Below are 25,917 nucleotides of genomic sequence, written 5' to 3'. Positions count from 1 at the left end.
ATGCTGTTTAGCTCCATTTGTTTCTTTTCAACTCCTAATAAAAATATCAGGGTCTTTAGCTTATGATATGTTTGACTTTCTGCACAAGCTTTCGTAAACCTTTAGTGCTGTCAGGAGCTTAGGTTTATCAGAACATGTTTGGTGAAAATGACCTTCTGTTGCTGTCGAGAACAATGTGATGAAAGACTACAGTGACACTGGTCAGCGAACCTTCGGACTGAGAGCAAAAATCCACCAGTTAACTGATAAACAAGCTGTCAAACCAGTGCCGACTGAATCAAAATGCCTGACACCTGACACTACTAACACATTACAATAAAGAGAACATTTTAAGTAGGAGGAAAAATGTTTTTTGCACATTTTATTGCACAATCCAGTATTGCTTTTTGCTGTTATTGTCTGTTGCAGTTACGACTTCTTCACACAATTGTTGGAGCTTTCGCAGTTTGTTCCTGGAGATACTTTTAATCACAGGCCACGTGTGTCTCTTTGCAAAACTCTCCATCATCCAGACTGTTAGCTTCCTTGTTAGGGAGGTAAAATGGAGAAAGCTGCAGCAGTCTGAATGCCAGTTACTTACGTGTTGACTTTAAACTGATAAAGTTTGTGCAGCTGTTTCACTGTGATTTTATTAATGATTTATTAAAGTTTTATTCCCATGTCACTGGAAGCTAGCCCATTTCTTAAGGTTCACATTTACTCACAATAATTTCAAATCATTAAATTATTAACAAACAAAAATAATAATAATAATACAATAGTATGAGGTAGTGTAGAGAAGACTAGAACTTACCTTTTTATAGAGTTTCAAGGCAATTAGATTGAGGTAAATAATTGTGTATTTGGCTGGAGATTGAGAGGTTTTGCAGAATGAAATGCCACCAGTCTGTTGTAATCATCACAAACTGTGCACAGCAGCACCCAGAAACATGACAGCTGTGGTGGGAGAAACAAGTCTAAATGTATATAAGCTGTAAAGTTACCAGCCTTTCTCTTACAACTATACCCACGTCTATTTGGTAAAGTATTGTGTAACATTTATCTGTCTCCTTACATAACGGCCCGTACACAGATTTGGATATAAAGTCAGAAAGAAGACGAGGTTGATCTGGTAAGTACGATACGCTGGTGATGCTTCTGCAACGTGATGTGAAGCCATGAAGGCTCATTGTTCAGTCGTCTGTGTTGCAAAAAACTAAAAACATGTTGATGAATAAAACGTCTACATCTAATAGGACATAAAGTTTACCCATTAGAGATTTAAGTAACTAGTTCTGCAGATAAAAAAAAAATCACCTCTGTACATAGCAGCTGACACATTTCCTTCATATAAACAACATTCATTTGTTTTTAAATTCATTTTTATTTTACATTCATTATAAACAAAGTGTGATGATGAAGATGTATCACATCAGGACTTGTTTAGGTTCTAAAAACAAGGACCAGTGGACTGAGTATGATCTATATATTTCTTTTATCACCGGAGGACCTAAAACCAAACAAGTTCTCAAGAACAGAAGAAAAAATAAAATAAATAAATTATAGTAACAATATAATACTCATGTAATAATAACAATAATAATACTTCTAAATTTGCCCGACATTTAATTTGCTATTTATTCAGAATACATTACAAGCTTGGGGTAAAAAATGCAATATGAATTTAAAAATGTTTAGAAACTAACTACCAATATGCATAATATTTAAATACAAATTTATATTTTGTGCATTTTGTCACAATGGAACCGTCAGACTCATCGAGTCAGTAATCTCACATTCTTTCTGCCTCCTTCTGCATTTTGCTGCAGATATATATAGTATATCTTTCGTCATGCACACCTCAATACACAGTATAACTGGAATAGGTATTAAAAGTCTAAAATATGACAAAAATAAAAGGACTAAAAACTTGGCAGGTCGGAGTCATTATTTCTCAGTCTCTGTGTAAATGACATGTTTGCATGGTCTCAAGATTACATTAGACTGCATGAACGCTTTGTGCTGAGTCACAGTCGCACAATTTTTTTCAGTGACAAAAGGGTAAAAGTGAGAAAAAAAAAATGCAGCCAAGATTAAAATAGCTTCTGAGTTCCTTAATGCACTCGGCCTTGTGGAAATCTTCAGTGGCTCATTGCTGGGATGCTACAGATAAAAGTGTCACTGTGGCTCATGGCGCTCTGCTAACAGCCATGTTCTTTCTCCTCCATACTGGAGCTGGAACTGTGGTGGCTGCCGACGCTGTTGGAGATACAAGGGGACATCTTGGACAGCAGGGGATCGCTTGGGGAAATCGGCCCGAGGCTGTTATTTCTGACCAACTCCTTCATTTTACAGGGTTGGGAGTTTCCGTAGGGGCCAGGGTCCCCGGTGTCCGCAGGGATCTGGTCGAAGGTGATGGTGCCGTTGTTGAGGTCCAGTGTGGTTGGAGGCGACATGTCAGGAGCCGAGCTTTGCTGATAGAGGTCTGAGGGGCAGTCGCCGAGGACGGGCTCCTGTTTTATGGCTCGTGCCATCAGTTCCGATGTGCAGACAGAAGAGGAGGACATTACTGTCAGACCGTGAGCGCGGGCCTGGATCTCCAACTCCTAGAAGAACACAGAATAGGATGTAGTTTTACCAAAAAGGAGAAAAAGGATACCACTTCTCAGCTAAAAGTACAAAATAGCGTTTTCAAATTCACATCAGTGTCTGAACCATGGTATCCTGGCTTATAAGAAAATCCACCTGGAAACATCTTTAAAACTCAGTAGTTACTGTGTTACATCACATTTGTTTAATCAGTAAATGTAAAAACATGAATATTGAATGAAAAGAGAAAATGTGTGTACATGCAAAACACTGATTTTGTGGACAAGTGCTAGCAGATGGAATTTGTTTTTTTGGGACAGAGTTGGTTTCCCTTCTTTTCACTCCTCATGCTAAACTTAGACAAACTGGCTAATTTACAATTTCTGCCAAATAATCCATGTCAGTTAAATCATATTCTAATATAAACTATATTAGTTAGTAGCAAGCAGACAGAGTGAAGTGACCACAAATACAAACAGTAATGAAATAAGAAAACTTTATAATATGAATATAAGTACAAAGTGCACAATAAATTGCAAACTATTCTATGATTAAAAAAGTGAAAAATATTAACCTGTTTACGTGGTATTAATAATATGACACTACATACTAATATTTACCTGTGCTCAAGCAAAATTTGTCATCTAGTAAAACAATCACTTGTCAGGTTTGTGTTTGTATTTCATGAATATAAACCTGACAAAGGATTTTTTTTTTTTTTAGGGAATTATGTACAATTTGTCCTCTAGTAGATGCAAAACATCCTACAAGAATCATTTATCAGGTTTGTTTTGGTGAACTACTGCGCCTCTCTGAGACTGAATGAATAGAGTACCATGACCATTTGTTGGTTTGCTTTACTTTCTCCCGTTGCTTCAACAAAACTTCTGCAATAACTTCAGCCTGGCCTACCTGTATACGAAGCATCAGATGGCGGTTTGCGTGCTCCAGCTTCCTCTGCCTGCACTCGAGCTCTTTGGCTCTCTGCTGCTCCCGCTGTAGCTTCCTGATATAGTCCACTGAGGCTTTCAGAATGGTGCCCTTATTCCAGCGCATGTCTCTGGGGTATACAGGAGACAGAGGTCTACAGTCAGAGTCAGCTGACCAGCTGACCAGAACAGCAAAGGATTCTTTACGGCCCCTCTGAGCAAAAAGTTGTTGCACTTTAATGACACTTTGACATTAGAAGAGGAAGATGTTAAAACAAAGCTAAACAGGCAGACTAATGGATGGCTGGGCGCGAGCAAGCAAAAATACTTACGGATCATTAGACTTGGGTATTAGGGTTCCCAGCTCTTTAATGCGATCATTGATGTTGAATCTCCGCCTTCGTTCAACTAAAGTTTGTCAAATAAAATCCACAGTAAGTACAGAGGCCTGCTTAATAAGTCTCACAGTCCATAAGGCGAACAAACACAAAGTGTAATTTAACATACATACAATTCAATTATTCCAATCTAAAGAAAAATAACGAAGCACACAACACAATCAAAGAGCTGCGACTGACTCACTTAAGTTGTGGTTGTCCTTCTTCTGTCTCTCTTTAGCGAGAGCACGAACTTCCGCCTCTGTGAAGCAAAACAGAAAATTTAATGTCGTTCCTTTGAAAAAACATCACAACATGATTAAATGGCAATTAGGCTCTGAGTCTAAAAAAAATAATGAAATTACACGTTTGTCTTCCACGTGTGAATGTGTTACTTTGTTTACTAGCATCAGTAAGAAATCAGCGACATGATCTGAGGGTTTCAGACAGAAAACAAGGCGAAAAATTGCAGTTGTCATAGTTGATTTATATTGTGTGCCATTTCGTCATACACAAAATACTTCACATACATTCTAAAAATCAGATTGAAGACAGTCTTTAAAAAAACATCTACTTCACCTTTTTCATTTTGCTTTGCTTACCTACTGGAAAGCCCTCTGGCCTTTGATAGCTTTCATATTGGCCACAGGATCCAGGCTTGTCCAGTACTTGCTTCATGCCAGGAGCTGGAGTAATTATTTGGCAAATGATTGACTTAATGGTATCTTGTGCACTTCCAAATTGCACACAATATTCACATTGGCCAACAGAAATGCTCTATATTCTGATGGTCTCTACTTTTCTCTTTGGCTGGGATTCAGTCACACTAAACATATCCTTAAGTGTGCAAACATTTTCATCAGCATTGCATGCAAACATTCATCACAGAGTATTTTTAAATCAGATTTGACTGTTAGATGAAGGGATTCTACTAAGTTACAAAACTCCTACACCTAATAACAGCAACATCAAGACTAAAAGATAAGTACATGCTAATAAACTGGGCTCTTATTTTTTATTTTTTTTTACCTGTGAATTCCCTTTTAATGTTGGGGGGGCAGGAGTTGCTGATAGCAAGTCCTGGTAATGGAAGTCCTTGGCTGCTGTACACATCCAGTAAATTTCCAGACACAGGGAGCTAGGGTGTTAAAACATGCCATCACAATACATACTTACATAAAAACAGCTGCATCATGTGGTTGAATTTAAAATAAAAATCATTAAAGTGTCAACATGACATAGAATATTCTTTACAAGAACAGAGCATCCTGATAAATTACCGGGTTGTTAATTTGAAGTCCAGTGTCCATCAGTCCCAGAACGTCTTCACTGTAACTCGACTCCAAGCTGATAATATCGTCGATGACATCATCCATCTGTGTGACGCAAAACCAGATTTTATACATTAGGGCGTCTGAATGAAATGAGATAAAAATAAAAAAAATAAAAATCTTCTGCCAATGAGCAGGTGTACCTCTTTCTCGCAGTTGGAGCTGAGGGTGAGCAGGGCCATGGGGCTGTTGGGCGCGCTGCTGCCAGGCCCGGGTGGCATGCTGTGCTCGGAGGGCTGGCTGGCAGATTTACCCCCCAGGGTGGTGGACAGATACTGCCTCACCTGCTGCCTCTGAGCCTGCTGGATGTGGTACTTGGTGGGATTCTCCAGGTGAGACGGCACCTTACGGGAACGAGACATAAACTTTACAACCCAAGATTTTCGGAATTCAACCCTCAACCACGGTAACGTTTATAATCAGCATATCCAGAGGCACACATGCACACATTTATTCTGTCCTAAGGTGATGATGCAAAGAAGCAAAACCTGCAAATCTAAAGACATTTTACAGTCAGTGTTGTGTTTCATGCTTCTACTGAAATTTCAGGTCGGGTTGCAAATAAATCAGCTGTGCTGCTGCTCTGTCAACGTTAAATGAATCATTCAATCAACGTATTATGCTGATTTAGAGACCAAGAACACATCGTCTTCTCTACTATGACATCAGGCTTGCTTTACTTGTTATATGACTGTGCTGTAAGTTGAGGAAACACGTTCAGAGATTATTTCACATCACCATCAGCTAGTTTTCTTTACGAGCGACTACAAGTCTCATCTAATCAAAAAGAAAACTGCAGACTTTTAAAATGTAACGCAAAATCTGTGGCCTTGAGAAGTTCATGCAGAATCTCATCAACTTATCAACGCAGAAGTAAAAAAAAAAAAAAAGACTTTGCCTCCAACAGCTTTTTTCAGTTCTCGTTGAACCAACAACACGATCCAGCAGAACAAATGACACAGTATTTAAGGAATAATTAAACAAGGCTTTTTTTCTTTTCATCTCATCACCAACTAATTCATCTTCAGCCTTTCTTGAACCGCATCGAAGAAGAAAAAAAAGCGACCCCATCTCACCTGATAGTGACTGTATTCAAGCATCTCCAGCATTTTGTTAGTGAGCTATTTGGGAAGTAGCTGATACAAAATAATACACATGCAGTATATAATCCCTTTATCTTGTTAGCCTACACTGTGGACAGCAAGCTAGCTTGTGCAAATCTGAGAGCGGCGTCTCGTCCTGTTCAATTTATCCAAACCTTAAGGCTCATTAGTTATGCAAGTTAAGAAATGGAGGAGGACACCGAGGCTCATCCTCCCACTGCTGCGTTGTTCCAGATTAACTATGAATTTATGCCTTTATAGGAGCCCCTTTGACGTCACCACCTCCAGCTCACAAAGGAGTCTTTCTACTGGTTGGCCGGTAGTCTGCGAACTGAAGCTTGCTTAAGGCCAACTAACATTTAATCTTTAGTTCTGCTCATCTGGTATAAAACATTATTTGTTCTGAGCACCAGAAACACAATCGACACCATTGTTTCAATACAAAGTGGCCATATGAAGACCAAACTGAAGCTCTTCACTACGATCCCCGTCCGTTTTTTAACTTTCGAGGTTAATTCCATTTAACCAGCAACTTGTTCTGCAGTCACATTTGCAGGTTGAAGGTGAACAGCTTCATTTAACGAAAAAGTGTTTTTCCAAATGTGAGGGGGCACGTCTTGAATTAGACAGTTTAAGATGTGGTTTTGCCTTTCCGAGGTTTTGGGTTCTTTGTACTCTAAAGCATTTATTATGCAATAGAGTAGCAGCCAAGAGGAATTTAGCACTTTCAAAGATTTGGTGGCCTTATTTTTGTGAATCAATTGGCGCCAAGCATAGTCAATGGTGCGCTGCAAGGGGCCCAGAGGGTGTGGTGATTGACTTGGAAAAAATGTTGCGGCCAGACAGGCACGGTGGAAGTGGAGCGCTGGAAATAGCCAAGGATCACGACCTGTGAAATCATATGGTCGGCTTCAAAAGCATGTGTAAAATGTTCAATGACAAACCCCCAAAAAATAAAAGATTTAAAAGCCCCTTGAAGTAATAACAAAGATAAATCATCTTTTAAAGTACAAATGACAAGTTTGGTTTAATGCTGTTGTCATGTTTAATTGCACAAATATCCTGGTGAAAAGAATTGAAGTTAGAAATATTTTCATAGAATAGAAGAGAAAAGCTTTATTGTCTTCATACATGGGGGCATGACGAAAATATCAATAGCTGCCTCTGGACGGTGCCTTGAACGAGTTAAATAGACAAAACATAAATAATAAAATCAAATGTACATATAAAACAAGACTATATTAAGAATTCCAAACATTTACAAAAGAGGCCAGGTATATACAGTATGATGTATCATGATGTCTACATGAAATTTGACAAAAATAAACATCACTATCAGTCAGATTCATTTTTTTTTAAATTTTTTTTTTGGACTTTATTGCCTTTATTTGATAGGAAAGTTAAGAGAGAGAGAGACAGGAAAGTGAGGGAAGGACCTGCAGGAAACAGCCATGAGCGGGACTCGACCCCATGACGTCTGCATTAGGGCACTAAACATGGGACACCAGCTCACCCAGTCAGATTCATCTTAATCTTATTTATTGTTCATTTTCGAAAATGAGCTCAAAATAAAAAAATGGAGGAAGGTGGATGGCGAGTTTGTAACCAGAACTGTACTGCCTGTTGATCCTATGTCTTGGGGCTACTGGATAGTTACTGTGGCCGAGTTATTTATGATCTTTTCATGTGTTACGAAGAGTTCAGTGTATATACATAAGTATATCATGAACCCTGATGTAAAGAAGAGAACTGACCGTTTACTGGTCCTCAACATCTACAGAAGATTACGCACACAGATGAAGACGCTCATTTCGACATGAATCTGTTAAAACCGTCACATTGTGGGGGCATTATGGAGATGACCAGCAAGTCTCCATCATGTAAATCGGTACAACTGTGTGCGTGTTTGTCTAGAGCACCTTCACAACCAAAGGAAAGTGTGCTACAAAGTTCTATTTCCAGGATTAATTCTGCTTTAAAACCATTTTAAAACTGTAAGCCGTGCAGTCAACGATATCTGTCAACTGTGATGTGCAGGTAGAAAGGTACATTTCTTAGGACAAATATCTGTATGGGCATCATATTCAATCATCTACAGCACAGGCAGACTTGGAGTTCGTAGCCTGTGGGCTGCTGATAGCTGCTGGGAACTTGGTAGGTTTTCAGCCGCTCACAGGGCCGAAAGTCGGGTTTTTCGTGCAGCGATGGCTCCTTTTTATCTGAGCTTGGTTCTAGAGGATGCTGATCCAACCCATTTACTTACCAGTGGTGGCAGATGAAAACCGTCTGCCTGCGATTTGAATCAACTTGGGGTTCAGTGTCCTGCCCAGGGACGCTTCAGGACACGTAGGGGGCCAGGGGTCAACCTAAAACAATCCACTCCTTCACCTGAGCCATGGCTGCCATTTGTCAGGAAGTTGGCGTTTGATATATTGGTCTAATTCCATCCTGACCCCTGCCCCCTTTACAGTCAGGTAGAGGATGCGCAACATTAAGTTCTATGCTAAACAAACTAGCATTAAGTGGAAGCGGGTTGTAAAGCCCCCCAACACTAAGTGTGCATTAGTGCATCGCTCACTAACTGCACTCCTCAGAAGTCCAACACCTGGTTTGTATCCGACTGGAAGCAAAAGTCCCATACCCATGAATACAAGTGTTGTGTTGCCTCTGTAGTAAAGGCAATGTACTGACTCTAAGGAGAGTATTTTATAAAAAGCTGGCAGGGATATTTAGTTAAAGGCAGACTGCATGGAGTAATGTCTTGGTATAATCAGTGCAAAAAACTCAAAACAGATGTTTAGCCAGAGGCAGATATGTAATTATCCGTTTGCTACAGCCATGATATTTACAGAAAATAGTTCCTTTTTTCTTTTTCTTTGAAAAAAATAAAATTACATGAATATATTGTACAATGATGTTGCCTTATTTATTCTCTGCACTTTTAGTGACCTAATGTTGATGCTGTTGTACTGAATTGTTTTTGTTGTTTTTACATTTTTTTCCCCTATAAAGCACTTTGAAAATGAAATGAAATGAAAAGAAAAAAATTAAAAAATACTTTATTTATCCCAGAAGGGAAATTCAATCTTGTAAAAGCTCACTTTTTAAAAAAAAATCAATATAACATATACTTAATACAACAACAACAACAACAACAACAACAATAATAATAATAATAATAATAATTTGTACCTCTGTTTAAGGAAAATGCTTCATAAATAAAGTTTAGGTTTTTTTTTTGCTCTTTAAAACTAAAGAAGACAACGAGAACATTTTGGAAAATGTTCTCTTTTTGAAGCCGTAAGTTCTTGAATACATTTTAAGCAGAATAGACCGATCTTCCAACAGATGGTGACGGCACACGATCTTAACAGACTAGATCACTGATACCAGCACTCTGCCAGTGTAGCCATTGTACGCTATTTTATTGTTTGCTCTGCAGGTCAGTGTACAAACAACACCGTCATGTGCATAAGTATAAATGCTCACAAAGGTGTGTAGATTCAACACAGGAGTATAAATCAAGGCTTACACTGTGTAACCTTGATTTATGCCTTGATTAATGCTGTTGTTGCACTTAGTATACCTGCAAATGCTTCACAATAAAAGTCCTGTTAAGAAACGTGAAGGTATCTGTCCAGTGAAACGCTAGAAGGCTTTTAATCTGAAATGTTCACAGGTAGTGTTGAGCTTGTATAAACGGCGTAAATCAATAATTTTAATTGGGCAAACAGCAGCAGATCAAAACAAGGCTTTGTACCAACATATGGCCAATTAGACCGAACAAACAGAAGACATTAGACGTACAGGTCTGCCTCTAATGCAAGCCTACTTCAAACACAGGCCTGTTAGGTCATCTGCAGCTAAGATAAAGTAATTAGAGAAAATACAGCATGTGCTTTATGCACTGCAGTGTGTCGACTTACCAATGTTTATACAGTCGTGACTCGATAATCCGACACTAAATGTAAAACCTTCTTTTATGTCGGATAGCGAGGCTGTTGGATTGTCAAGACGGAGGTCGAGATACAAGGAGGGCTTGATGCTTGAAGGATCATTTGTTGTCAATATTTATTGCTGTAATAACTAGTGTATTGTTAGAACACTACGCATCGCTGGATTTCACGCCTTTAACTAGTGCGCTTGTGCACGGGCCTGTTGGTTGACATCAAAGGTAAGTGGTCCTAAATCCAATAGGTGTCTGAGCTTTTGCCATGTGTTTAGTCTGAACGGCCAGGTTGCATTTATCCAACCTACACGTCATTGATACACAACAAACTAGGGCTGATCCGAATAGCACTTTCTGGTCTGTGGATATCTGGGCCCAATTAATGATGAATATCCGGATACTTGGTGCGGTCGGGGGGGGGTGCACTTCCACCGCGAGGGTGAGCTCCGACGGGGTGGAAGTGACCGGATCGCACAGGCAGAACTTGGCTGCTGATGCCAGTTTAGTTAGCGGTCATGAGTGCCGATGGCTGGCGAGACGTTGTTGCGTCACTCGTGCTGAAGCGGCTAAGTTGTTAGCCGTGAAGAACTCCACAGTACTCCGATGTAAAAAGACGTCAAATGAAAATTTATTTGGATTCCACAGGGCGATCTTTTACAGGAGTGATCCAAGTAAACAGCTGAACAACTACCAAGGTTGGCTGACACTGCCGAACATACACTTGGAGCTACGTACGAAACTGTATCGCCTCCGTCTTTGCCTTTTCCTTCCGGCGCACTCCAACGGAAAAAACAAACGCTGACGTAAGCACGTAAAGAAATCTGTCAGTGTCTTAAAGAAACAGCAAAACCAAATAAGCAAACTACATCTGAGTAAACAAACATTTTCCTGACTCAATCTGTACGAACAATCTGAAATACTCTGGGATCTTCATAAGATCATAAATGTAAAATTATAATTCAAAATACTATCTAGTGTGTTTTGGCTCCTATAGCGGTCACAGTTCTGTTTCCACTTCTGTTTGGAAATGTGAACGGACTCGCAAAAAATCTGAATTGAGCATTAAATCCTGCAGTCTGAACGTAGCCAATCTTCAGTCAGATAATACACCGTTATCCTTATTTGTGACATAAAACGTCGGAGTCGGAATCCATGGCTGTCGGTATGTTAAGGCTATTTTTAATGGGTTCCATTCGTTTTTCCTAAAAACCTGTCGGATAGCAAAGTTTTTGGATTGTTAAGGGTCGGATTATCGAGTCATGACTGTACATTGCAATTAAAAGCGGATCCTTGATAGCTTTTAGTGGCTGCTCACATCCAGTAACACTGTTTGACCAGAAAACACCGCAGATCACACTCTGTTGTTGTAAATATTCTTTCTGTTCTATTTTCAGTGTGGACACTTTCTTCTCTCTGGGTTTCTTCTTATTGTTGTATAAGTAAGAAACCCTGAATGCCAGTAGGGGTTTTTCTTTCTTTCTTTCTTTTTTTTTTTCGGGGAATGTAAACACATCCGGAAGTACAGCGTGAATAACAGGCTAAACAAACCAATCATTGAATTGCTATTTTGGACATTTAGCCAGTGGTTTTTCCCAGAAAGTCTGACCAGACACGAAGAAAATGTGTCACGTTTTCAAGCACAAGTTTGGCTTTTATGTGAAAGTATCATAAAACCTTTCAACACAAGTTTGATTTAAGGACAAATGCCTTTTCTGCTTGTTAAAAATGGCTTTTAAGGAAATTTAATTCGTGATTTGTTGAGCCTCGCAGCAACATTTGGTGCGCTGTATGTTTTTGTGCCACAGACACAACAACCGTTCAGGGTGTAATTGATAATCCACAGAGGGATAACATTAATGTCACACTAGATTCTATACCGATTTGGGCTCCATAAGATTAAAAACAATTGAGACGCCTCTTCCGCTGACAATTATTAATGCGCCCGTCTGAAACTACAAAGAAACGTATTGTTCTGAAGCGTCAGTCACTATTTCAAATTATGATGTTATAAACCTGCTTTCACAAACACAGCGCGCAAAGACGCAAGAGTTAACACCCAGCACTAAAAGCTCATTTTCAGCTTCTTTATTCATGACAGTGAATAGTACAGTATCCCCCAGGATCTTACTTTTTTTTTTTTTCAAAGGAATTAGGCTGCTGATTGGGAGCCTCACGTGTGATTATGCTATCAGCCATTCAAGCTAATGAAAGTCTGCATCTTGTGTAACGCTGCAAGAAAAAAAAAAAAAAGAGTATCACACCTTTGTCTGAATTAGTGGAAATTCAGGGAGCGCTGGAGAGGTGAACACAAACACAGAGGAAGTGCCCTCTGGCTGCACAGAGCTTTAAAACAGAGAAAGCCTTCTTTGTATACTTATAGTAAAGCATTTATTTGTCTCCCCTCCGCGGTCTGGCCTTTTCTTTTAGCCAAACCTTTGGGTTGAGGGGGTATTGTTAACAAGGGATATATTTCATCTCTCCCTACAGCGAGCCGAGCTCTGGCTTTATTCATAGACATGAGACAGAGGTTTATTACCTTCTCAAGGAAAGCACATGGGCCCGTGTTTTAGACTTCTGCCTTGAGGACCACTAACATTTCGAGAGATAGTCGTCACTCTTTGACCCCTGAAAAGAAACGGATCCATTCATGTCTCTCGACCATCTCCACTCTGCACTCCAGTGCTTCTCACTTCCTTGGCAACCAGCCACCCTTGGGGGCATTTTGTCAAAGGAAGATGATAAACAGTTGCTGTGTGCAACAAAAAAAAAAAAGAAAAAATTTATAAAGATGGCTACAGTAGAGCTCCGGACGACGAAAACTTTTCAAATCACATCAGAGGCGACACAAGATGCACAGTGGATGAATGGATAGATTAATATGCTATGAAGTAAATAACACATATCAAATGACCTTATAAATCAGGCCTCCAGTGTGGGAGAGACATAAATGAACTAAAATATTATCCTTCAACCGACTCAGCCATATGCATATATTCTTAAAACAACGGCCTCTTTACATCCACGGATGTCGTCTCAATTGATTTACAAGTGCTACAGGGAGAGCGTTATAGAAAACATGATCTTTGAATGTGAGGTTTACATAATCACAGCTTCGGGGGCTCACAGTTTTATGTTCCAAACTACACATCTACAGCCCTTTACAGTTTAAAGCGTTTATTCAGGCCAGCATATACAGAAGAAGAGCAATAAAGTCATGTTGTCTGACATGTTTTGTGATCGTAATAGAGCTGGAGGACATGAACAGAGACCATGAATGTAAATATGAAATTAAACGGAGGTCCAACTTCACAGACCACAGTATGTTTAGGTGAAAAGTCAACTGTTCATTTAACAGTAAGACTCTTAAATTAGGCGTTGTTAAAACTTAACTTAACTGCAGATGAGCTCAAGTAGCCCTTCATTGATGGCCCTGTCATGTCCCAATGGTCAAGTGGATTTGCAACTTACAGCTACGTTAATTGTTTTATCAATCTGTTCTTTATTAATCAGTTTGTTTTTTGTAGTAAAATGTAAGAAATCAGTGGGAAAAGCCCATCGCTAGTGCAAAGAAAAATCGAGAGGCAGAACCAAACATTGTTTAGCATCTGTGCTTGAAACACGACTTTTAAGATCAAAATGATTGGTAATTACTAATGAACTTCAGCCCTAATTTTAACCTAAATGACATTTAAAACTTGCAGTAGATTGCAGTAACAGTAGAAATACATACAACTCCTTTTTTTAATACAAGACAGAGGGAGCCGACATGAAGTAGCTCCTGTTTGGGAATCTCTACCCTAAACAGCATCCCTGAAATATTAAATGACAAACTAATTGGGCCACTTGCACTGAAAGCCGGACAATTTTCACGCGCACAGTCATACATCTCTCAAATGATGTGAGTTTCCTTTCGAAAACAGTTTTTTCCTTGAATGCTTGTTGTTTTCAGCAGAACTTAAGCAATGTGATTCACGGTTAATGATCGATCACGTTGAGCTGCGAACACCACAGCTGTTGCACCAATATCATGTTAACTGACATGTTGTAGTGCATCAATCTTAATCCTGAACCAATACATTTTAAAATAAATCACACACATGGAAACAACACATGTCTGTGTTGAACTTTAACAGCTCATCCTCAAAACATTTGTGTCGACTCAGGATCAACTAAACATCAGGCATGAAATTTTACCAAAGCAGACATATTTCACTTTTTTTATTTTATTTTTTTTTAAACTGATACCTAATAAAAGAATAAATAATTTTAAAATGCACCGCTTTGTCTCTGATGCATTTGCTGGTCTCCATCTGTAGTCACCACTCTGTGGTCTCGGGTAATGAGAGCATCCACAGAACTATCTGATCGGTCAGGGCTGCAAGGTGGCACAGCTAGCTAGCACTGTTGCCTCGCAGCAAAAAGGTCGCCGGTTCGCGTCCCGGTGAGGGGAGGGGAATCTTTCTGCGTGGCGTTTGCATGTTCTCCCCGTGCAGCGTGGGTTCTCTCCGGGTTCTCCTGCTTCGTCCCACACAGTCCAAAAACATGTTGAGGTTAATTGGTGATTCTAAATTGTCCGTAGGTGTGAAGGTGAGTGTGCTTGGTTGTCTGTCTCTACATGTGGCCCTGCGATGGACTGGCGACCTGTCCAGGGTGTCCCCTGTCGGCTGGGATAGGCTCCAGCCCCCCCGCGACCCTAGTGAGGATTAAGCGGTGTATATATAATGGATGTATGAAAAATCTATCAAATCAATCAAAACCCTGACTAAAAAGATTGATCTGGAGTTTGCTTTTAAATATATCTGCTCTACTACTGCCACGCATGTACACTATTGGTCCTGTGGCCTAGTCAGTGCATAGACAAGACAAACGTTTCCGCTTGCACACAGTCTCTTGGAGTTGAGGACACGACATAAAATTTATATTACACGGACCCCTGAGGACTATCTTGTACTTGCCAATGTATGAACTATAACACTGATGTTACACTACTTTCCTCGTCTGCTCAGAGGGCATGAACAGTGTATTACGCACATGCACACGTACTGCCGAGCATGTGCACTATTGCCCTCGCAGTGCAGTTGCGTCAAACTTTGGGCTGCCTACAGATTGGTTCACACAGGCTCTCGCCAACTTGGGGAGACAAAATTTACATCACGTGAACCCAAACAAAACCCTCCTGGAAGCAAAACACTGGCCTCATCCAATCAGTCTGTTGTGTGTATATAGTCCGGCATCTTCTCCCTTTTCATTAACTCTCTCTTTTACACCATTTAGGGTTTTGAGGCATTCATGAAACATAAACATTAAAATATATATATATATATACCCAACAGCTCTAAACAACACTAAGGCTGTGCTGAAGCATGTGGGTGCTTTGAGCTAAAATATTGTATGTTAATGCAGATACTGTGTAACACCACCACCACTGTGTTTATTCACAAAAAAGACAAACTACTGGATAAACTCAGAGGCATTTCATCATGAACCAAAGTGCGAAACAAATTAAAAACTTTGATGGCACGACACCATAAAGTAGGGGATTGCTGAGGGTTTGATAACTCCTTATGGGGGCTTGAATGTCTGGTCCCAACAAACCCAACAGTCCATCGGACTGTTGAAGCATTTCACTCTACAAATGTCAAACTCATGTCATGCAAGAAGTATAAGCCAGGTATCACCAAAACATCTGAAGTAATTCACTTTTGTACAAGATTTCGGTTACATGACATTTGATAACATCCAGATGCTTGTATTTTAAAGCCAGAGGTACATAAAAAATGGAAAGCGATCGTCTAGCTACCAGTATTCTCAAGCTCTAAACAAAACCAAGTGAAAGTAGGCTAACCATTGGCTAGCAAGCCAACTGAGTGGGAACAAACCATAGAAAAATCTCTTTGGAATTGCACATCTCTACTATGTTGGTGGAGGACATCCTTGCTAAACTAATAAATCCTGGACCACTGTAAGTTTACTGGAATTATGATTGACGTTGTACCAGACCATTGTGGTGAAGAAGGAGCTAAGCCGCAAGATGAAGCTTTCAGTCTACATTCCAACCGTCACCTGTGATCATGAGTTCTGGGTAGCATCCAAAAGAAGAAGATTGTGTATACAAGCAGCCAACATTAGTTTAATTCGTAGAGGAATAGGGTGCGGAGCTTGGACATCTGGAGGGATTTTAGAGTGGAGTCGTTGCTCTTTCATGTCGAAGGGAGCCAGCTGAGGTGGTTTGTACATCTAATAAGATGCCTCTTGGATGCTCCATTGGTTTTTCTAGGCACGTAGACCCAGAGCTCACTGGAGGAATTTCATATCACATCTGGAATTCCTCGGGATGTCCCAGGAGAAGTTGGAAAATGTTGCTGAGAACAGGGACGTCTGGAACGATATGCTATCATGCTGCCACCGCAAACCAACCTCAAATCAACCGAGAGATGGGGGGATGGAAATACTGGCTGTAATGTTAGTAGTCATTTCCCTAACATATCAATTTGTTTTCATATTAGGTAGAACAACTATATTAAGCCCAAACACAAATTTTGTACAGTTATAACAATTTAAATCATGGCGTGAATATTATAGGTCTGCTTGAACGAAACTATCTAGTTAGGTACATGTAGTTTTTTAGTATCATCATATCCAAACAGACAGCAGTGAAATTATGATAAAGCGATTGTGAATGCTTCTTAAAGATCGTCTTGTTTGTACTTTTAGCACATCTTGTTAACCTCAAGAGGTTTTTTTAGATGCTAGAAGACATCATGAGCAGCGCCATGACTGAACTTTACACCTTAAAACTGCGGCGTACCCTTTAGCAGGTACTTCATATGTAGATCTTAACATTCTAGAGGAAGCAACAATGTTGTGTTCCATCTAAACCACTTCAGGGGATTACTTTAACTAAAAAACAAGTTCTAAAAATGTAAGTCTTTAGATGACCTTAGAGGGACTTTAACATTCTTGCCCATCAACAAACAGATGCCTTCAAGTGCAGCTGGAGCCTTGTTAGTTGGCCGAAAGCAATAAACTATGTGTTAACTGTAAAGCACTATATTAATTATGCCCTTTCTTCAAGTTGAAACAGTTCTCATAACCGAGAGGTTAAATGGGGCCAAAACTGAGCTCCACCTCCAGACATCCAAATGTCACCCAACCGCAGTTCGTCTCAGTCTGCTTTAGTATCAGTGTTTTTAAATGTCGCACAACTCTTTTAATCTGCTTTAAACAATTTCCTCTCTGGGTTTACTGAAGTCTGATTTCAGATACTGTGATGAAACAAATCCAGAATGAAGTCTTCTTTTCTGTGACAGACGTCAGCAGAACAATGACTGGGATCTGTTGGTAGACTCATGAAATGCTTTTCTGCACAATAGCAAACAGGTGAGCACACGAGTTCCAAGTTGTTACTGCAATTTATACTTTAAGCAGAAGTTCAAGCTTTGTTTCCTCTGGAGAATCGTAAGATTTTTTTTCTGGCATGTCAAGTGGATTATTTCTGGGAGGAAATGCAAATCCAATGGGTTTTTGCAGTTTGTAGTGGCCCTCTGCAAACATGGGGAAATTAACTTTAATAAGAATATAACTTGGGTGGATGAAAAAGAAGTCAACAGGTAGAAGGCCTAATGATAAAAACACAATGTATTACATACAACCTGTAAGTTAAGTAGTACTTAAGCACAGTAGATGCCTCCATTATGCGCAAATAACAATATTAATGTTAATAAGAAGAGAAATAAATCAGTACAGTGTTTATGGTCACAGTCTTTAAAATTTAGAATTGGGGCAACTGTGGCTCAGGTGGTCGAACGCAAGAAAGAAACACATTGTAAATGAAGGTCAGGATATAAAGCTCTGCCCCATTATTGAGGCTTCACACTGCTTCTGGAGGTAATTTGTGTTTCTTTAAAAGGTGTTGCTTCACATAAATAAGGAATAAGTAAATACATAAATTAAAATATTAATGAAATTGTTTTGTTTCTCCCCAAAGGTATCTGACTGGTTAGTTTCAAAATGACATATATGTTGCTGTCGTCTCACCAATCAAATGGATGTGAATTAAAGTTTTTAATGTTAGAAAATTATATTTACAAAAATTCAAGAGTTGCATGTCTTTCTAGAAACAGTGCTATTGTTTCTGCAGACAATCCACACCACACAGAACTCAGCGTTTACAGTTTTCACCGGAACTATTTTCCACTGAACAAATGGTCCCCTTCCCGGAAAAGCGCTCCTCTTCCTCACAAATCCCAACTTAACTTAACTTAACTTAACTTAACTTAACTAATGTACAGTTAAGAACACATTTGCGTGTATTATAACAATACATACAACTTTGAATGTGTTTATTTTCAAGGACATAGATCCAAAGTAATTATACAAACGATTTTGAGTTGCATGTGCTGAGTCCCACCATCGCCTCAAGGAAACAGATTTCGCTGTCTTGCTTGACGCCCTTAGTAACACTTCTCTACAGTAAATAGCAGCTACAGCAGAGACAGGCCACTTCGCCAAGAGGAGGAGGAGCCTGGCACAAAGAGATGTCTTCTCTTCGCCTCACCCTGAGGCTGCTGGATGGAATTAACAAGAATCTAACATGCTCTTCCTAGAATGAGACACATTGTCCAGCCAGTGTGAGATTATGACCATGCACTTGCTTAAGTTACAAACAATAGAGCTTAATTTAGTAGCTACATAAACACACAGACTCTCACTATCATGCCGAGCGTGGAGCTATGCTATCAGCTAAGAGTTGCTGCAACAGAATCAAAAAGGATTCAAACAAGATGCTAGAGTACGGGAAGAAGCCACACAATCCAGCACTATCATAGTTTGCAGATAAACTGCATTGCTAAAAAGTAAAATATCACATTTTACAGAGAGGAGAAAGCACTGGAAAATTGTTGATGGGGATTTTTAAACTTGTTGAGACATGTCGTCCTCTTCGAATATGTTATCTGGAAGAATCCAATGGCTAGTCAGAATTGAGAACAGAGCTTTAGGTCTCCTCTGATAAGTTTAACAAACAAAAGGCTCTCTCTTAGCTCGGCTTCAGCTCCGTCTGAGTCTATCATGAATATCAAAGAGCACAAAGATGTTGCATTATTATGCTCAATGTGCCTGGAGTTTGAGCAAAAGGTCAGTGTAAACCACAAATAGCTGCACGTGGAATTGAATCTGATGATTTTCAAAGTAAGGCCTTTTCGGGGCCAATAAATAATCTTAAAATTCAAATAAATAAATAAATAAATTATCCTTAATCCTTCCAACTGGGGTCCAATTGAACCCCGGATTGTGTTTTTCATCTACCGCAAGAATCTTAGAGGCACAACAAAGTTGGGGTTTTAGGAGTTTGATTGACTATATGAGCTTGTTAGTTTTAGATGCATGGCTGTTCTAGAGAGGTAGCAGCCGATTTCCTATTGGGGTCTACTTGGATCCCATCTGAATGTTCTAATTTTCCAACATATCTACTTCTCACAACATATAGTTCTCTCTGTGTTTGTAGTGAATAATGTCAAACAGAAAAAGGCCAGCAAGACACACTGTTGCACAAGCCTTAAAAAAGTATCTTAAAGGCAGATTAAGACTCTGACCTGGAAGAATCTGACATTTCAGAGGCAGAAGATGATCTTACATCGGATCCATCTGATTACAGTGACACTGAATAATTTGAACCAGCATCTGTTGACCAAAGTGGCGACAACCAGTCTCCTGAGTGTGATAGTGATCATGGTAGGGGTAAAGGTAGAGGCCAGGGGCAAACTGGAGTGCGTGGCAGGGGCCAAACCCAAAGCATCCAGACAGCTTGTGAGGAATGTCTCTGAATCTTCTCACGATACGTAACTGGATCCAAAAAATACCTAAGTCATGTTATTATAAATGATAACTTAGTATGTTATAGGTTACTAGAATTTCTAAAAAGAAAAAAAAATCTTTTTTGTTCGGTGGTTTTTTTTTTTTTGTTCTTTAATAATACCATTGTTGGTTGTTATAATGGTTGTTGTTCTTTATATATATCATAAGTCAACAGATTTTCACAGGGGTGCAAATGGACCCTAGTTCGTAGGATTTGTATGCAAAAGATGTTGGTAGGATACAGGTTATAAGAGCCCTAATTCAACATGTGTGATGCTAAATAAATTTGATGCTGTGAGTTTTTAAAAGTCAAAAGACTTGCCTCCTAATTGTCTCTCACATTTTTAGTTTTAAAGAAATCATTGGGTTTTCTTTATAGAAACACTGCATAGACAGAATAGAGGCAAAAGCTCCCTCTTGACCGCAGGAGATTACATGTGCAGCTATGCAAAAGGTATATGCTGTGTAATAAAACAGTCACTGTTATGAAAGTGCCCATGAAGACAGGTGAGTCCATGTTACAGCTCATTCACCAGACAATACATGTAATACATGCATATTGACTAACACGACCAAATACGCAAGTGTTGCTATGCCTAGAGAAGAGAAAATGAAAAATAAGGAAATAAATGCTATCAAGCACCCAAACCATTGTCGACCACACACACAGAATCCTACTAAGGTGCCTGTTGCATCAGAAAAGTGATAGTGAACCAGAGCAATGACACTGCATTTGAAAACAGCCATAATCCTAAATGGCAGACTTTAGAATCTGATCCAAACTAGGGGGGAAGAAGTAACAAACTAGGAAGAGATACAAAGAACTTAGAACTGGTTTTCAAGCAAGGTTTAAGTAAGTATTTATGAACAGGTAATATACCTTTTTCACACCAGACATGTTGACATGTCATACCAGGGAAAACACTGGTGAGATTAATAACATAATATTTGCCTGCCTTCTGTTTGGTTGAGCTATATATAGTAGTTTCATGGTTCTGGTCTTATTCACACTGCCTCACCATCATGACCTACAGGGACAAAAATTGGAACTCAGCCAAAAATTTATTTCATTTGCGGTAATTGAAATTTTTCATGGCGTACATTTGGTCTGTTTGATCAGATTTTTTCCATTCTGAGCTAAAGTCACTATGATTGTTAACGCTCAGTTACAGTCATTGTTCTTTAACAGCCATGATAAAATCTCAGAAGGCACAGATCTCGGCTCAACTCCAGAAAGAACAGCTGCAGCTCAGAGCCACAAAATAAGTAATAAAAAAAAATAATAAAAAAAAAAAACTTTCCAAGCAGTGGTTCTCACTGGAAGCAGGACACGGTCCCATTGCATTAAGTAAGATCCTACTTAATCTCAGCCAAAACCTAATTTTAGAAAGCAGTTATCGTTGTCGTGCATCTGTTGTGAAATGTCCTCAGAAAGCCGACAACAGCAGTTCAGTTCTTGTGTAGTCGTCATGTTCTGCTACTTCAGAATGAAAACAGATTGTCACTATACAGACGATGCACAACAGTACGTTTGTTGAATTTTTCATTTCTTGAAAGTTGGAGCAGATGGAGCTTTTTCAGACTTTTTTATGCTTTCATTGGAAACAGTGGCTTGAGAAAGACAATGGGAATAAAGGACACCTATTTCACACCCAGTTTTAGCAGTTAAAACTTAGCATTAGCACCCTCCAAGGCTCTCATACGCCAATCACTACTGCTGTACTCTTTGGTTCACTATTACTTGAAACTTCAACTCTCATTTCTGAAGGGTAAGACATAAAAGTTAAAAAAAGAAAAGAAATAAAAAGCTTAACCCTATGGAATTACATTAACTGGGGTGTAAAAACAGAGCAACACACTTTAGCTCAGTTGGTGGAGACTGGGAGGCACTGCATGTCTTTCAGCTCTTAACTACTCTCACTAATTCACTTATGCACCCAGTTCCAGTTTGACATTTCAGCTTGCAGGTGTTTTCAGCAGTGCAGACGAGCTTTGAGCTCAGTCCAGGCAGTGCCTTTCAGGTATCGTCAGCAACGTCTGGCAAATAATTTTTTAGTAAGAAATGCATGTTCCAGAAAAACATAAATAAACTTGTGCTTAATTTAAATTCTAAACTCATGGAATTTAATTGAATAAATATCCTGAAATGTGATTAGAAATCCTGGTAAAAAAAAAAACAACAACAAAAAACAAACCCTCTTGAAAGCATATATAATTAAAAAGACATAAATAACATGTAGGTCTATGCACACACACACACACACACACATTCCCACGCTGTAATGCATTACAAACATGCACGCAAACACACACACATACAACTGCGCTCTTGCAACATGTACACTGTACCGTAGTTTAGGCTCTTCACGTCATTATTTATGACATTGTGGCTTTTTTCCCCCTAATTTTCTCATTTTTTAAAGATTTGTCTTTTTTTATATTGTGTGCTGTTACTGCACGGCCTTGCCAAGCGTTACTTTGCATTTCCCTGCACATGCTGTATGAGCACGTGACATATGAAAGAAACTCTTGAATCTAATTCCAGAACTTACTGGAGAATAATCACATTTTCAGGGTTTCTGCAGTATCAAGGGAATCTGCTCATAGTTGCTCTTTACACCCAGTGACACATCGCCAAGAGGAATCATTAATAGCTAACTCGGCATGCTTTAAATTATGCCAATTGGACAAAATGTAAAGAAATACACAGGTTTTGAGTTGGAACCTTCATGTAACTGACAGATTTCATGACATTATACTTCATGTTTACATGTGGGAGGACCGGTGGTCTCTATTTTGGCAGGCCACAGTGTGAGACTTCCTCTGATTCTGACAATCATACAACATTTGAATTAGGTGTTTTCCTTTAACAAGCTCAAGACTGAACTTAACTCTGAGTTTCAGTTGTTGAGCATCTCAAACTCTGCCTTTTGTCTTGATCTCTGAACTGCTTTTACACTTGGTTTTCACAGGGGTCAGAGGTAACCTGGCTAATTAAGGGTCTCCCCTCCCCTTTTGGATCACCTCATCTGAGCTTTATGTTTTCACTTTCATGGTCCAGCAGCTCTGCCTGGTACTTCTAAGCTAATTTTGCTTTGCCTGCATGGCTTTGAGTTGGGGGGGGGGCTCTTTGATAATCCACAGACAGGTTGGGGTCAAGCTGTCAAAATGTGTTTGCCCAGGAAACTGCCATCACTGTCTGGGTTCTGTTCTGTGAAAAAGATGCATTACAAGAAGAAGTTCTTCCAAATGGTGCAAGCATCATACAAATGGTTATTAGCAAGAAAAGAGTCAACTTTGCACAAAGACACGTGAAAATAGAGTTAAGTAACTTTGTGGCAGCATTTGTTTTTCATCCTAAAATCTATTTAAGTTATAGAAGCTGGAGGGTTTTTTTATTGGCTAACAAAAAAAAAAAAATGCCAGTTAGTCAAAGACACAAATTGTGCTTTCACAAGTCAACAACTAACGTCACTGTTACGACACTAAAACAACGTTTCCATCGCCAACAGCACAAACGTAACCCTCTGCTTGTTCAACATTTTGGGCGAATCATATCACATGCATATCTGTGATAACAGGCAGAAATAATGATAATATTTAAACCGTATACAGAGAAGATCCGTAAACTCAGTGGTATCAGATAAGTGTCTGATATTTGTTCAACTTTTGACAAGCGGAGATACTACAAAATTCCTGAGGGAGTGAAAACTCACATCTTTCATGCAGTGTAATGATTATATGTCACAACACATTGATCTTAATTTTCTGATGTGAATACTTCAGAGCTTTCACACCTGAATATTTCTAGAATTTGCACCTCACATCTTCACATTCTCACACTTTTAGGGTCCATTTGGTCATACCAGGACTCAAATGAATGAAAATATGTCAGTGTAGTGGAGCAAATAGGATTAAATGAGCTGAATGCCAAATGTCTGGAAACAGGAATTCTGTCAAGAGATAATCCCCCCTGTGGATTTAACACAGTCCACTCTCAAAGAAAGGTATTTGTCTCTCGGGAGCTGACACAGAATTTTCTGAAGCCAAAGTCCATAATCATGTTGAATTTGTCACTTAAATTAGTGGGAAGCCAGTTTGGAAGCAATGGAATCGAGGAGAGTATCCATCACCGTGCATCCTACAGATCATGATCAACATCACCCATACAGGTACACCACAGTGCTGCTGGGCTTACCTTCAAGACTTCCATGGACAGCTGGCTCGCAGCAGGCCGGCCGGGTGGAGGCGTGACACGGACGGCGAAGGTGCGTTGGGTGCTCTGGTGCAGAAGGTCGCCGTTCCTCTTCACGCGGTCCTCCCTGCGCTCTTGACCCTGGCGATGGGCGAACGCCGGCTGTTCTCGGAGCTGGACTTGTGACGTCATGTCCAGTCGAGGTGGGGAACTCTGGTGGCGCTTGTAGTGCCCACGTAGGTCCGGGGGAGCACTGAAGACCCCAGCCCACCCAAGGGCAAAAGAGAGGAGGGAGGAGTTAAAGGAGCGAGACTTAAAAAACACACTGGTGTGTATTTTTGCTTGGGCCAGTGGCATTTTTCTGAGCCATCCTGAGTCCGTGAGCAATATGAGGTATTGTAGCAGAGCACAATGTGATGATTGAGGGAGAGGGAAGCCAGAGATTCTTCTACTGAGAATATGTTATTGTTCTGTGAATGAGGGTGAAAGATGCATTTATGTTTCAGGGAGGTTGTGCAGTAGAAGGAATGGAGGGAATATCTACACAGCCCTGCCGAGTGATTCAAACTGCCCTCATAAAATACTGTCACGCAATATATAAAGTGTTCCTGTAGAAAATGTGCACTGTAATGCTACATCCATTCATTTTTTTATTCGTTTGGTGGCCACTTGGAGACAAAATATCCAATATTCACTTAACTTTTAGCTATTCCTCAGTCTCTAAAAACTCCTGGAGCTATGCGACTTGTCCACAATGAATTTTCTAGCTTTCTGAACAAACATTTATCTTTTTAATGTATTTTTTTTAACATTGTGATTTTTTGTTCATCAGCAGACCACGTAGTATGCTAACATTACCTGGCCCAGTTTCATTGAACCTGGTAGAGAGGTGGAGCTGGGGCAAAGAAACAACCCATAACGTTTTGCTGTGTAGCTGGATGATTTTCCTAATAATAATAATTATAACTGTGAGATTGGGCTTTACAATTGGCAGTGGCAGAGGATGAGCCATCTCAAGTGTCATTCTAGTTCTTAGCTTTTATGACAACTTGCGATCTCTTTCTTACTGGTCATATAATAGTAACAATTCATGCAGCTTTAAGTCTTAAATTTGTTTTGTTTTTACTCCAAATTACCTCGGCCTTAAAAGAAAGTATTTGTCTTACTTAACTCAGGAGTTACACCAATTGTTAATTCAGTTAATTAGCCCAATATCGACAGCCAAATCAGTTTGATAATATCATTAGGTCTAAATTGGTTTACCCTCCATTCTCTGCCAGCTCGGAGAACGAGTTAGAAGAAAGCTAATGTGGATTACGTACCACCAGACCGCCAACAACTGATATGTTGTGAGGTCTGAGGCAGCACCTTGGCTCTTTGGAAAACACGTAATCACTTCACAGATTTATTCATGTGCGATAATACTTCGAGCAAAAACTCCGTCTGTCCGCTCTGAGTTCACCCATTCAAAACTGCAGCGTATTTAAGCAGACAGCAGCTGCACATCCCAAACAGAAATGGATCTGGCAGTGCATACGCTGTCAGAATGAAGCATTCCCCGAGAAAATGATCCTTTTGATAAAACCACTTCAAATCCTCTCAGCCTGTGC

At 39.7% G+C, this 25,917-nt stretch overlaps 1 protein-coding gene across 1 annotated transcript; it reads right to left on the bottom strand.

Moving 5' to 3' along the window:
* Nucleotides 1-1,343: 1,343 nt before the first annotated feature.
* On the bottom strand, nt 1,344-24,499 carry mitfa (melanocyte inducing transcription factor a). The gene is made up of 9 exons (XM_008279238.1): nt 24,311-24,499; nt 5,349-5,549; nt 5,155-5,250; nt 4,904-5,012; nt 4,477-4,560; nt 4,080-4,136; nt 3,830-3,905; nt 3,481-3,628; nt 1,344-2,585 (listed from the first exon to the last, which is right to left on the bottom strand). Exons 1-9 carry the CDS (start codon nt 24,497-24,499, stop codon nt 2,181-2,183), a joined length of 1,365 nt encoding a protein of 454 aa, XP_008277460.1. The 3' UTR covers nt 1,344-2,180.
* Nucleotides 24,500-25,917: the final 1,418 nt, after the last annotated feature.

The sequence above is a fragment of the Stegastes partitus genome, unplaced genomic scaffold (genome assembly GCF_000690725.1).
Source record: "Stegastes partitus isolate 25-593 unplaced genomic scaffold, Stegastes_partitus-1.0.2 Scaffold150, whole genome shotgun sequence".
Taxonomy (NCBI): Eukaryota; Metazoa; Chordata; class Actinopteri; family Pomacentridae; genus Stegastes; species Stegastes partitus.
The sequence above is the reverse complement of the archived record's forward strand: the minus strand, read 5'-3'. Positions and strand labels throughout refer to the sequence as shown.

Coding starts and splice junctions, on each gene's coding strand:
- mitfa (XM_008279238.1), bottom strand. CDS start 24,499: ATGACGTCACAAGTCCAGCTCCGAGAACAGCCGGCGTTCGCCCATCGC. Junction 5,013..5,154: donor GACTTCAAATTAACAACCCG/GTAATTTATCAG, acceptor TTAACACCCTAG/CTCCCTGTGTCTGGAAATTT. Junction 3,629..3,829: donor ATACCCAAGTCTAATGATCC/GTAAGTATTTTT, acceptor TGTATACCCCAG/AGACATGCGCTGGAATAAGG.